This window comes from Dromiciops gliroides, chromosome 3 (assembly GCF_019393635.1).
Source record: "Dromiciops gliroides isolate mDroGli1 chromosome 3, mDroGli1.pri, whole genome shotgun sequence".
Classification (NCBI taxonomy): Eukaryota; Metazoa; Chordata; class Mammalia; order Microbiotheria; family Microbiotheriidae; genus Dromiciops; species Dromiciops gliroides.
Genome location: NC_057863.1, coordinates 170,296,125 through 170,310,834, shown reverse-complemented (window position 1 = coordinate 170,310,834; position 14,710 = coordinate 170,296,125). Strand labels below are relative to the sequence as shown.

At 37.3% G+C, this 14,710-nt stretch overlaps 1 protein-coding gene across 8 annotated transcripts; it reads left to right on the top strand.

Moving 5' to 3' along the window:
- Positions 1-9: 9 nt before the first annotated feature.
- On the top strand, positions 10-14,472 carry LIG4 (DNA ligase 4). Of its 8 annotated transcripts, none has more exons than XM_043994588.1 (4): positions 18-89; positions 2,827-3,036; positions 4,517-4,620; positions 10,702-14,472. In XM_043994588.1, the coding sequence occupies exon 4, from the start codon at positions 10,730-10,732 to the stop codon at positions 13,463-13,465; it is 2,736 nt and encodes a 911-aa protein (XP_043850523.1). In that variant the 5' UTR covers positions 18-89; positions 2,827-3,036; positions 4,517-4,620; positions 10,702-10,729; the 3' UTR covers positions 13,466-14,472. The 8 variants fall into 8 exon arrangements, 7 of the variants coding, with proteins under 7 accessions (XP_043850528.1, XP_043850523.1, XP_043850525.1 ...); XM_043994586.1 differs by having other exon boundaries at positions 30-164; XM_043994587.1 differs by having other exon boundaries at positions 74-89; positions 2,722-3,036.
- The last annotated feature ends 238 nt before the right edge of the window (positions 14,473-14,710 follow it).

The window sequence follows — 14,710 nt, the reverse complement described above, 5'->3', positions numbered from 1 at the left end:
CCGCAGTTCCGGAATTTGAACGGTGGCCGCCGAGGAAAGAAAGCTTATAGGTATCCGAACCTGGGAGTAGAAGCGGAGAGATGAAAGAGGTTAGAAGCCTGGGAGTTAAAAACCCCAAGATTCGGACTGCGCAGGTGTTCCTCAGTGATGTCATACACGGACACGTGAGCTCTCCCACGATGACTACCCCACTAGGGTGCCAGGCTGGGCTTAGTCTCAACTGGATGTCAGCGCTCTCAGGAGCCCGTGGGAACTTTCCTCTCCCAACATGTCCTAACGTGCCCTAACAAGTCCACAGCCCAGCAAGTTTTCTTGCCTCGGCTTCATCTACAGGGTTCTTCTTTTTTTTCCTTCTGTCTCCCCAACGCTTAAATCGTTCACTCTATTGGCTACCCTTTAAAAGTTCTGTTTTATTTTGTTTTTAATTGATGGTGAGACTTACGGAGAGTAAGAACTACCCATAGAATATGTCAAAACAAGTTTTCATTAATTCGGAGAATTGAAAGAAATATCGAAATGCTGAGGGGGGAGGGTGTTCGGTCAAGACGGTTTTTGAATGGCTTTGAATTTCGTTTGGAAGAGGAAAAATTAATTGAAATAGCTTCATGAGATAACAACTCGTATTTTTATAACCCTTTAAGGTTTCTAAAGCATTTTTTTCTGAAACGGAACCTAGGAGGCTTTAGGTTGCGACTTATCCAAACAAATTGCTATTAAGTACCAGAGAAGAGATTAGATTCTGGATCTAGTGTTCCTCTCATACCCCTCAGCCTCTCAAAGCCTTTGTTCTTGTCCCAGTTCTGTGACTAATTGTGTTTGGACAAGACGTTTAAGCTTTCTTGGTTTCTTGTTCTTCAGAAGTAACGATAAGGTTATTGTACTAAATTATTCCAAAGGTTCCTTCTAGCTGTACAAGTTTACGAGTCCTTAAAGCCTAATTAAGGAGGAAAGCTCTTTTTTCCCCAGGTTCAATACAACAAAATTTTATATTCAGTCTGATGTATATCGTGTTTTAAAACTGAATTAAAAATCTGAAGTGAGATGCAGAATTTTAGAGGTGGAAGGAATTTTTAAGACATTCTAACTCCCTTGTTTTACAAAAAGCTGAAGAAGCTGAGCCACAGAGAGGTAGAATGGGGGGGGTAGGAAGGGGGGTGACTGCTAAAATTTAGACTACACTCTAAATGTCAACTTCTTGTTCAGAATTTTTTCTCTTGCCACCATTGCAACCTCTCTTTTCCATTTTAAATTATCTAGTATTACCTCTTACAGGAAGCTTTCTCTGATCTCTATAGTTAGGGCTTCCTCCACCCTCACATTTTATGTGAGCTGTAGCACCCTTATATTTATCCATTTAAATATGTTTATGTGTATGTATACATTTGAATGTGTATATTTTATTTGTATACATAAATATCCACTTAAATATGCCTGTGTATATGTATGTTTTTATATTTAAGTATATGTACATAGTCACATATACAAATGGATACATATGTTGATATGTGCAGTATAATGCAAGTCCTTTAAGAGAAGTGACCAATTTTCATTTTGTTTTTAAAGTTCCCAGTGCCTAGCACAGTATTTTGCCCATAGGAGGAACTTAATATTGAGTGAATTGAATTCTCTTACTTTTTGTTTTACTGTTGCTGAGTTATTTTTTTGAAGCCACCAGGATTTTTATTATTGGACAGGCTCACACCCTAGGAAAATAGCTCTAAATAGATGTTTTCTGAATACTCTTATTAACATGGCAGAACAGATCCAAACTAAAAAAAAAATAGATTTCCCCCCCCATGGATACAGATAAAACAGTGTGGGACACAATTGAGGGAAACAATACAGGACACATGGAGCAGGCTTCTATCAATAAGAGACACCAATAATCTCTTCCATTTGATTAAAAGTTATTAGAGAGGATGTGAAGATAGGAACTCATTTCTAAATTGAAACAAAAGATGGCATTTTATTGATATCATGGGAAAAGCAAAGTGTTTTCCATTATATGTCCTAAACTGGCCTCAAAACAACCGTGTGAGATTAGTACTACAGATATTATCTTTGTGCCAGGCACATATTTAGTGCCTAATAAATGCTTATTGATTTTGATTTACAAATGCAGAAACTGAAACTCAAAGATGTCAGAACTTTAGTAAGTACAGAAAGAAAGGTCATTCAATTCCAATTCTTTCTTCCTCTTCCAGCCTATATCTTCTCCCTCACATCAGCCTGATTTCCTCTGATTCCACTGAGTTGGGACATTTGTGTGTGACAAGTTTCTTGAGAAGGCACTAGGCAGCTCAGTGGATAGAGCCCTAGAATTGTAGTCCGGTAGACCAGAGTTTGAATTCAGCCTCAGAATTCAAACTGTGACCCTGGGCAAGTCACTTAACCTTTGTGCCTCAGTTTTTTCATATGTAAGGGGGGATTATAATAGCACCTATCTAACAGGTTGTTGGGAGCACCAAATAACATGTGAGGCCCTTTCGAAAAAAAGCTTAAGTGCTACGCTATTAGCCACTATTTTTTTTTCCTAATTTTGACTGCCAGGAATTCTCTCTTTGTAAATAACACCTGTTTCTAGGCAGTGGTGTATTCAGGGGTGTGGGTAGGGTAGTGAATACTGAAAGAGCTCTTCAGAGTCCTGCCTCCCCAGCCCTTCCGTGCCTGTGTTCAAGTCCTTGTTCTGCCTAATTCTGAAACCATGGGTATATCATTTAGTCTTTCAGCCTGTTTCCTCTTATGACCAAAGGAAAGGGTCGGACCAGTCTTGATAAACGCGTTTGGGTCTTTTCCATTTCCAACACTAAATTCTAAATCCCATAGAGCAAGTTGGCTTTTCGGGATTCTGTGGGCATGCTCAGTAGCTCCCGTGGTTGTCCGGGCCAGAGATTCTTCCCTACTGCGCGTGTGCGGGCTTCATGTGTCTACGGAGCTGACGGCAGTGAGCAGAGTTGCCCTATACAGAGCTTGGGACCCAGCCGAGGTGCCCGAGGAGCCTGAGAGTGAAGTGAGGCGGGGCTGGGGAGCTTCGTGGTGAGTGTGGGCTCCTCTCTCTTCTGCCTCTCTTCCCCGCAGTTCTTGGATCCCATAGCTGCGCCTTTCCCCTGCATTCCTTTCCCCCTTAGCAACCTCCTTAGAGCATCCCCCAGCCCAGGTACAGGACCCTGAATGTGCTGACGCCTCCTTTTTTTTTTTTTTGGGGGGGGGGGGGGGACTAAAAGGAGGGGAGAAAGCAGACCTGGACCTGGTTCTGAGCTCTAGGCTTGGAGTTAGAGGAACTTGGTATGTGTCCCAGCCCTGACATTTACTAGGGTGTGTCCCAAAGTATGTCATAGAACTATTATGAAATCAGCTGGAAAGGGATCTCAAGAAGCTATCTAGTTAAAAGGCCTTTCCCTTATTTTACAAATAAGGAAACTGAGGCCCAGGGTGTTTGAGTAACTTGACTTAGGTCACATAAATGCTAAGTATTAAAGGCAGGTTTTGACCTCAGGTGCTTTTTCTCCCTCTACCAAACTGCCTGTTTTCTTCTCCGGGATATGGAAAAGACTTCTTGTGCTACTTGTCTCATTGACATCCTGTGAGGAAAAACATTGTATAAACCTTAAAGCACAATGAAATGAGCATTATTAGTTTAGGAAGGACCTTGTGAGTATCCAGAAACCTGGGTTCAAATGCCATTCCTGACATTTACTATTTTTGTGAATTTGACTCACTTTAACCTTTTAGACTTCAGTTCCCTCTTTTTTTAAAGCAGAAAGTTGGCCTTGATGACCTCTGAAGTCACTTCCAGCTCTATATCTGATCTCTATGAACTGAAAACTGTAGCTTAGTAATTCTTCCTTACCCTACCACAAAACCATACTGAAGCAATACTTTTGCCTCACCCCCAATCCTTCATTACCTCATTTATGAAATGTCAGCTAGCTTCTTTTCAACACTTCTTTCCCTTTTGGGGCAAGTTAGCAACAATCTGTCCTTTACTCATCATTTTGTTTTCCTTGGAATCCTTTCTTTATCATTGTGAATTTGAAATTATTCTCCCTTACCATCTCTGCCCCCCACCCATCTTAGTTGCTTTTACTTTTATAATAAGATGACAGTGACATGATTACTCCATCCAGTAGTACAGATCAGTGAGTGCCTTCTCTTCTAGTATGATCCTTGTCTATGTCCCTACCACAAATCCTTCACAAGGGGTTCACCCAATTATCTTGTGATTTTTCCCCCCAGATCTCTTGACATAAGGGTACCAGTGAAATACAAGAACCTTCTACATTATATATTGTTCCTGATACTTGACCAGACCACCTCTTTTCTCTGGCCTTTATCCCTTTCATGGTACATTTTAGACTACTTTGGGTGTGAAGTTCTTTATTAACATGCCCTTGCTGATTTGCATTCACCCAAATAGGTATCAAATGATATTCTCTAAATATTCCTCATTTACTTGATTTTAACTTGGTTCATAGTTAAGTCAAACTCTTTTAAATGATTTTGGATCTGATTTTAGGGAGTTCTGGATTTACATGTGAAGGACATAACCATCCATAAGGAATCATTCTTCTGTTTGGACTCAGCAGTAGGTATCTTCAAGGACAGTGGCAAACATCTTTGGTGAGCATGGGTCTGCTTATTTTATGCTTCACTTGATTATCAGTGGGACAGCAAAGTTATTTCTGTGTCATCCTCCAAAATATTCTGTATGTCTTTAACATGAGTGAATGAATTAATGAAAAAGCATTTATTAAGTAAGCACTATGTGCCAAGCACTCTGCTAAGCACAGGGGATATAAACAGAAACAAAAAAGAGGGGACAATCTCTCCTCTCAGCTAGCTCACAGTCTAATCAAAAAGACCACACATATAGCAAGTTACAAGTTAAATGGAAAAGCCCCATGGTCTAGGGATGCAGTGGAAAAGCAGATGGAAACACTTTGTTGGAGGAGAGCTTTTAAGGCAACATTTTTGTTCTACCAAATGAGATGTCTTTTTATAATCAATAAACCATAAACTCCATGAAATCTTATATTTTCTGCACCTTCGATTTAAATGTGTGGCTACAAGGATAAGATAAAGTTTTTTATAGCGTATTTTTTGCAAAAGCCTACATATTTACTACTTTGACCTTCATCAACTATGTCCTCACATAATTAAAATAAAGATGTTTGAAGTGATCAGAAACTATACACAGATGGCAGTAGTTATTGATGTATTTTCAATGGCCCTTTTTGGGTAATAATAATATCTGATTTTTGCAAAGTATTTGGAATTGTTCCCTCTTTTAAATACTCCATAGTGATTAATTCCTTAGTGCTGTCAAAGTTTCATTGACTTCAGCTTGGACCACTGCTATGTTTTCTTGCTTTGGTCTGTTTTTCCCATCTTTAGTAGTGCCATTTCTACAGCAAATTGGGAACTGTGATGTTAGAGACCATGTGTGAAGGCTTATTTGGCATTGACTTAGAGAGTAGTTTATTGTAGTGATCTGGACACATCTTTTTACTTTTATGTCTATCAGTTGGCCTTGAAGTTTCCTATTTAAATGCCCTTGGGATGATAGCTTAATTGAATCCCATGTCAGGATTTTTATAAACATTTTTCCCCCTTCATGGCCCCTTGATATTTTGTAGAACAATACTCAGAATTTTTTGGCCTTTCCCTCTCTAAGAAGAAACAAACAAATTTATATTCTAAAACTGTTCTAAACTGCTATTCTTAGTTGTCATATCATTCTTCTTAGCACAGATATGAAGTGTTTATTGGCAAAGGTTTGTGTACTTTTAGTCCCCTTTTACAAGAGTTTATTCACATTGGGTAAAATTCCTTAATAGATGGCAATAATCTATGTTGATGTTCCATTGTTGTTTTTTTCCCCCTTGGCAGTAGGGATCAGTGTCTTCTTTAAATAAGTCAGGTTGAAATTATTTTAATTATATATCATGTCTTCTCATTTTTCTTCTTATTTTATATTAATTTTCATCTTTGGTCTTACAGGTTAATAGTCTGACTTTATAAAGACCAGCTGATTCAGAAATGACTCTAGCATTGTTAGCCAGGTGTTTCCTGTCAGTTACAAGATAATCTATTTCCTTTTTGTTTTTTGTTTTTTGTTTTTTGAGGGGGGTGGTGGTGATTTTACTTGGTGTTAGAGCTTCCCAGATCTCTGTTGAATAAAATTTTGTTGACATATAGGTGTAAGGTTTCTATGTAAGGTATATTTGATCACCTTTGTCTTTTTCCCCTGAGTTATATTTTCCAACTGCTTTTTTACCATGTTCTTTGCCAATTTTTTTCCCCATTGGAGTCACTATGTATTAAGGCAAAGGTTAATTTTATTTGGAGGGTATCTTTTTGGATTTTATATTTTTTAGTTTTTCATAGAATTTCTCTTCCTCCATTTGCATGAGCACTGGAATGTGAAATTTCAAAGTAACATAAGTAATGTTTCTCGTTGGGTAATGTTTCTTGTTTATGTAGGCTTCTGCATTGGTAACTTCCACTTGTTCCAAAACACTCTTACTATATTTTCCAAGTGAGGCAGTAAGTAGTGCATTGGAAAGAGCTCTGGATTTAAGAGGCATTAGAGTTGGGTTCACATCTCTCTGCTACTCACTACCAATATGACCTTGGTCAAGTCACAGTGCCTCAGTTTCTCATCTATAAAATAAGGGGGTTGAACTGGATGATCTCAAAACTCCCTTTTAAGTCTGTGATCCTATGCCAGGCCCCATACAAGACACTGAGGGTAATGTTATACTTTATCAGGAAGAATAACTTATACATAGACAAGTAAATACAAAAGAGTATCAAAATAATTTCTGATAGAGAACAGGCTGGCAACTGGAATAGAGGAGTGGTAGGCAGTTTTCTGTAGGAGATGGCATTTGAACTGAGTTTTGAAGGATACCAGGGATTCCACAGGGTGTAATGAAGTGAGAGTATATTCTAGGCATGGAGGGATTGCCTATGCAAAGGCATGAAGATGGAATATCTTGTATAGAGTAACATGTAGGCTGTTTTCCTTGAACATAGAGTATGAAGGTGATTAATGTACATTAATCCTAGGAAGTTAAAGCCAAACAGTATTGGTTGTTTTCTGTTGTAGAGGGAAGAGGAAGCTACCAGAGCTTCTATAGCAGAATAGTAACATGGTCATACTTGTGATTTATGAATGTTCCTTTGGTGGCTATGTGAAGGTTGGATTGGAGAGTGGGGAGACTTGAGTTAGGGAGACCATTTAGGTTTCATAAGGATCCAGGCAAGAAATTTTGAGTGCTTGAACTCTGGTACTGGAGTGTGAGTCAGAAAAAATGGTATTAATGTGAAACATATTATAGAGGTTGTTGAATCAATAAGACATGGCCCTTGATTGGATGTAGAGAGCAAGGGAGAGGGAAGTCAAAGATAATTTAAGGTCTGTACACTCAGGTGATCTGAAGGATGGTGGTACCCTCAACTCAAATAGAAAAGTTATAGAAGAGGGGAAGAAAAGACAATGAGTTCTGTTTTGGACATGTTGAGTTACAATGGTTGGATGGATAACTGAAAAAAGTGTTTGTTAAGCACCTACTTATGTACCCAACACTAAGCTAAGAACTAAGGATAGAAATACAAAAACCAAGATAATCCCTGCATTAAGGAGCACATTATATTGGTTCATACAACACATTTAGGGAAATGGTAACCAGGCAGGGGTATTTTGATTTTAAAAGTTACAGGGATGATAACTAGAATTGTAGAGGAATAGATTCATCTACCCTTTCCAGGAACAATAGAAGGAGGAAGAAGTAATACTGCTGGCAGCTGTTGATGAGATTGCCAGGAAATGAAGTGCATCATCAGAAATGTCCATGGGACAACTAACTACAACTGAAGCTGTCAATATTGATATAGTTCAGCCTATCCAGTAATATGCCAATTCTAAACATTAGAAAATAATCTGACATTCAAAATACCAACAGTAAATGTTTTAGTCTAAAAACTGTTGTAAAAAGCATGTTGGATTTGGTTATGGAATAACTGAGTTCAGATCTTGCACTTGATTCTTACTAACTTTGTGACTATGGTCAAGGTACTCCTCTGAAATACAGCATCTCAGTTTTCTCATCTACAAAATAATGGTAATAACTCTAGTATGCTCCTTCATGAGATTTTGAGTTTCAAAATAATCAGTGTAAAATGTTTTGCCAACTTTAAAGCATATACATTTAAGTTATTATTTTTAATGATAACCTTTGCATTTCTTAGGATCCTCTGTCACCTTTATACCACTCTACCATCATTTTTATACTAGTGGGGAGGGCAGACAGAATTGAGGGCCATTTTGCTCTTTTTGGTTTTTGGGTTACCGTGGCCAAATGTCCTAACCACTGGTGATGAGGCTCTCTGTACTTAGGTAGGTGAAGCAGAAAGCAGCCATTATCTCTTATAGGAATCATACTGGCAACCTTTCCAACAGTTCAATAGATCCTGGAATAACTCGTACTCCTTTGACATAGCGTTTGAGAACTCAGGATAGCTTCATGCCACACTGAAGCATCAGCATAGAATTCTTAAGAACAGTTGATTTGGGTGATGTAAAACTGGTATTAAAAATGTTGCTGGGGCAGCTAGGTGGCACAGTGGATAGAGCACCGGTCCTGGAGTCAGGAGGACCTGAGTTCAAATCCAGCCTTAGACACTTAACACTTACTAGCTGTGTGACCCTGGGTAAGTCACTTAACCCCAATTGCCTCACCCCCCAAAAAATGTTTCTTAGGAAAACTTTTTTATCATTTTGGAATCTTAGAACTACAAGGGAGATAAATAGCCTCCCTTATTACAAGTAACTGTATCTCACACTGGATTCAGACAGTTTTGTTATTTCATTGGGTTCTCTTCAAAAAAAGAGAAATGAGCTGTAGTGACAGGTGTTAAAATAAAAGGCCAGAGGGAAGGAAAGAGTACAGCAGTTACCAAGGTATAGCACCCTTAATGTTTAGCTGCTTTGTAGTGGTCTGCCCACTAATTGTTCTGTTATGTGTACAAAGCAAGTAAGTCCTAGAGCAGAAGGGTATAATGCTTATTCAGTTAAAAAGTTGACTTCCTATTCATCAGATGCCATGGGTTCAATTATTAGCTTTATGCAGATGACTCCCAAATCCATATTTTCATCCCTGACCTCTCTCTTAAGTCCCATGTCACTAGCAACCTAGTAGACATTTCAAATTGATTGGTTTAGAAGCATCTCATCAAAACCTCCTCTTCCTAATTTCTTTCCAGTCACCCAGGTTCACAACTATTGTCATCCTTTGCTTTTTTCTTCACTCTCCCTCACCTCACACATCCAATCTCATCAGTTGTCAAGTCTTGTCTATTTCACTCTAATAAGGTCTCATTCTTCTATCTTTTCTCTAAAGCTAACACTATGCTAGTTTATGACTTCATAATATCTTACTTGTATTGTTGCAGCAGCCTCCTATTTGATCTTCGTGCCTTGTCTATCCCCTGCATCATCTATTATCCTTAAAGCTTCCAAATTATATTCCTAAAATGCAGACCTGATGATATTACTCCCCTGCTCAAACTATAATGACTCTCTGTAATCTCTAGAATAAAATACAAACTACTTTGATTTTTAAAGCCCTTCACAACTTTACTTCATGTTCTCTTTCCAGCCGTGTTAGACATTACTTCCCTTCACAAATTCTCCAAGACAGCCAAACTGCCCTTCTTGCTTTCTTCACACATACCATTCCATTTCCTCTTTGCTTTACACAGTCTGTCCTTCATGCCTGGCTTGCCCTTCACCGTCATCTTTTAGAATTTTTGATTGCATTCAAAGCCTGACCCAAATGTTGAGTCCTCTTTGAATCCTTTCCATATCTCTGAGCTGCTAGTTTTTCTCAACCTTCCACAAATTCGTTTTGTATTTCTTTTGTATATATCTTGTATATACTCACATGTGTACATATTGTCTCCTCCTGCAGAATGTAAGCTTCTTGAGAAAAGAGACAGTTTGATTTTTTTCTTTGTATCTCAAGTGTCTGGTATGCAGTAAGCATTTAATGGTTGTTTATTTTTTTGTTTGTTTTTTGCGTGGCAGTGAGGGTTAAGTGACTTGCCCAGGGTCATACAGCTAGTAAGTGTCAAGTGTCTGAGGCCGGATTTGAACTCAGGTGCTCCTGAATCCAAGATCGGTGCTTTATCCACTGCACACCTAGCTGCCCCCCTTAATGCTTGTTTATTGATAGACCTGAAATCAGTTTTCAAGATCCTGAAAAACATCTTGGACATAGAATCATAGGTTTCTTATGAAATGGGAAAACAGAAAAGTCTAATGACTAACATTGAAGAGACAAGTCAGTTTGAAGGAATGCCATCAATTCTGTGTATCTTAAGAAGAAAAGTAACTTAATAAAACATATATAAAATTAGGTACAATATAAAAGTGACATTGTATTTATGACACTATAAAAATATATGAAATCACCTTACCTACCAATCTTGCTGGCAAGGTTTAACTCTGGCTCTCTACCTATGCATTTGTTTATGATGTTAGAACTGAGGTAAAATAGTTAACGATGCAGGCAAATTTCACTTCAGTGACTTGACTTATGAACATAGTGATCTTATATACTCACATATGTTGAGCCTATAAGCAACATGTAGCCTACTTTAATCTTTTTTAAAGTTGTTTACTTTTTGTCTCAATAGGTAAATCGAGGGATTTGTTTGCTTTGTAATGGCCCCTTCACAATCTTCACGAACAGTAGCATCACAGGTGCCTTTTTCAGACTTATGTTCAACTTTAGAACGAATACAAAAAAGTAAATCCCGTCCAGAAAAGATCAGATACTTCAAGGATTTTTTAGATTCATGGCGGAAATTTCATGATGCTCTTCATAAAAATGAAAAAGGAATCACAGACTCTTTTTATCCAGCCATGAGACTTATTCTTCCACAATTGGAACGAGAGCGGATGGCCTATGGAATTAAAGAAACTATGTTTGCTAAGCTTTATATTGAGCTGCTTAATTTACCAAAAGAAGGAAAAGATGCTTTGAAGCTTTTAAACTACAGAACACCAACTGGAACTCGTGGAGATGCTGGAGACTTTGCAATGATTGCATACTTTGTGTTGAAGCCCCGGTGTCCAAAGCAAGGGAGCTTAACCATACAGCAAGTCAATGATGTTTTAGACTTGATTGCTAGCAACAATTCATCCAAAAGAAAGGATCTGGTAAAGAAGAACCTTCTTCAACTCATAACTCAGAGTTCAGCTCTTGAACAAAAGTGGCTTATCCGAATGATTATAAAAGACTTAAAACTCGGTTTTAGCCAACAGACTATATTTTCTCTTTTTCACAGAGATGCTGCTGAGTTGCATAGTGTTACAACTGATCTAGAAAAAGTCTGCAGGGAACTTCATGATCCCTTGGTCGGACTCAGTGATATTTCAATCTCACTATTTTCTGCTTTTAAACCAATGTTGGCTGCTATAGCAGATATTCAGCGGATTGAAAAGGACATGAAACACCAGACTTTCTACATAGAGACAAAACTAGATGGTGAGCGTATGCAAATGCACAAAGATGGAGATGTATATAAATTCTTTTCTCGAAATGGATATGATTACACTGAACAGTTTGGTGATTCTTCCCTTAAAGGTTCTTTAACACCATTTATTCATAATGCTTTTAAAACAAACATACAAAACTGTATTCTTGATGGTGAGATGATGGCCTATAATCCCAATACACAAACATTCATGCAGAAGGGAACTAAGTTTGATATCAAAAGAATGGTAGAGGACTCTGAACTACAGACATGTTATTGTGTTTTTGATGTGTTGATGGTCAATAATAAAAAACTAGGGCATGAGACCCTAAGGAAAAGGTATGAAATTATTGAAAGTGTCTTTACATCAATAAAAGGTAGACTAGAAGTGGTACAGAAAACAGAGGCTAACACCAAAAAAGAAGTCATTGATGCCTTAAATGATGCAATAGATAAACGTGAGGAGGGAATCATGATTAAAAATCCATTTTCCATTTACAAGCCAGATAAACGTGGTGAAGGGTGGTTAAAAATTAAGCCAGAGTATATAAATGAGTTAATGGATGAACTGGACATTTTAATTGTTGGTGGTTATTGGGGTAAAGGTTCGCGAGGAGGAATGATGTCTCACTTTTTGTGTGCTGTAGCAGAAACACCCCCTCCTGGTGAAAAACCATCTGTGTTTCATACTCTTTGTCGTGTTGGTTCTGGATACACCATGAAAGAACTATATGACCTTGGTTTGAAATTATCCAAACACTGGAAACCTTTTCATAAAAGAGCCCCACCAAATAGTATCTTATGTGGTACAGAGAAACCAGAAGTTTATATTGAGCCTTGTAATTCTGTCATTGTTCAGATTAAAGCAGCAGAAATCGTCAGCAGTGATATGTATAAAACTGATTGTACCCTACGATTTCCTCGAATTGAAAAGATAAGGGAAGATAAAGAGTGGTATGAGTGTATGACTGTGGATGACTTAGAAAATCTCAGAGGGAAAGCATCTGGAAAGCTTGCTTCTAAACACCTCTCTATAGGTGGTGACGATGAAGAACCACAGGAAAAAAAACGTAAAGCTTTTAAGGTTAAGAAAGTGATTGGAATCATTGAGCACTTAAAAGCTCCTGATCTTTCTAACATAAACAAAATTTCTACTGTATTTGAAGATGTGGAATTTTGTGTTATGACTGGAACAGACAGCTATTCAAAACCCGAGCTGGAGAATCGCATAGCTGAATTGGGTGGTTATATTGTACAGAACCCTGGCCCAGATACATATTGTGTGATTGCAGGTACTGAGAATGTGAGAGTGAAAAATATCATCTCTTCAAACAAGCACGATGTTGTCAAGGCAGAGTGGCTCTTAGAATGTTTTAAGGTCAAAGAATGTGTTCCATGGAAGCCTTGCTTTATGATTCACATGTGTCCATCCACAAAAGAACATTTTGCCCGTGAATATGACTGCTATGGTGATAGTTACTTTGCTGATACAGATTTAGTACAACTGAAGGAAGTATTCTCAAAAATTAAAAATGTTAAGGAAAATAGTACTAAAGAAATGTCTTCTGTAATTGCAGATTTAGAATATCGTTATTCTTGGGACAACTTCCCTCTAAGTATGTTCCGACACTATGTTATATATGTGGATATGTATGCTGTTGTTAATGACCTCACTACAGAAATCCAGGGAACTAGGCTATCCATTAAAGCCCTTGAGCTGCGGTTTCATGGAGCAAAAGTTGTTTCATGTTTAGAAGAAGGAGTGTCCCACATAATCATTGGGGAGGATCACAGTCGTGTTGAAGAATTTAAAGCTTTTCGTAGAACTCTTAAGAAAAAGTATAAAATCCTACAAGAACTTTGGGTAACCGATTCTTTGAAAGAGGGTGAGTTGCAGGAAGAAAATCATTACTTGATATGAAGCTAGCTTTCCTGATGAGCAGAGCCCTTCATTTTGCCCAAGAGGACTCACTGAGGTAGGTAGCTGGCATATGCAAGATATTCTTAACATTTGCAAGTTCAAAACCTATGTTTACAGAATATTATTAGGTGTAACAAAACAATTTTAACTTTTCAGGAATTGAAAGAAACTGGACGATTAAAAACTGAAGGAGTAATTACAGAACATAGATCAAGAGAACTGGAAGTTTTAATGAAGTAGCAGTAAAATACATTTTCAAACATCTGAAATAATTAAAATTATCTGTTTTAATAATAGCTGCTAAAGTAATGGGCAGAACTATCATTTTTTATTGTTGCTTTTAAATACACTTCTTTGAAACTAGCACATATCTCACACATGAAGGATTATAATACTACAGATTTTCCTAATTTTAGGTTTATGGTCATAGATTCTTTCTTACAATAAGGAAGTAATACACTACCACAGGTGTTAATTTAAGTTGATGGTAAGGTACATTAATAAAAATTGGCAATAAGATCTTTAGGTTAAGATAAATTGAGCTAGACTTAATATTTTGGACAATTATGGTTGAGTTCTAGATATAATAAAATGAATCATCTCTAGTTTTAAACAAAAGTTATGCTTCATGTTTTTAAGAAGATAATTTTATCTGAATTTTGGATCCAAAATTGTACACTCAGATTGGTTCTTCTAGAATTAATCAGAATTTACTTGAAATGAAAAACTTTTGTAACATACTTTATAGAGAAATAAACCACTTTATTTGTCATCCGTTTTAAAAACATTCATATTTAAAATACATAAAGGGAGAATTATTTATTATGGCTTTTAAATTATATAATCAATTTTGGGGGAATATTGTTTTAAATATTTTGAACACTTGCAAAACCCACTTTTCTATCACAAGACAGAAATGTTTAAAAATCCGTACAGCTGGTAATGATAGATGTCTCAAGTATTTTAGAAGTGATAAAAATGTGTATGTTTTGGTTGTAATTATTTAAATAAAGTATTGCATTTTTGCAGAAAAACCTTGTTGATATTTTGAATTATTTAAAATGATGCATTAACTCAGAGTAATCACTGTACTTTAGGCAACCACATGTGCTATTATATTAAGCAAAATATTAGATAACAAAACCCTTACTGATTCCTTCATGTCCCTTGTGTTCAAATTAATTCAGTTCAACAGACATTAATTGCACACCTACTGTGGGCCAGAGAACCATGCTAGGTGTTGAG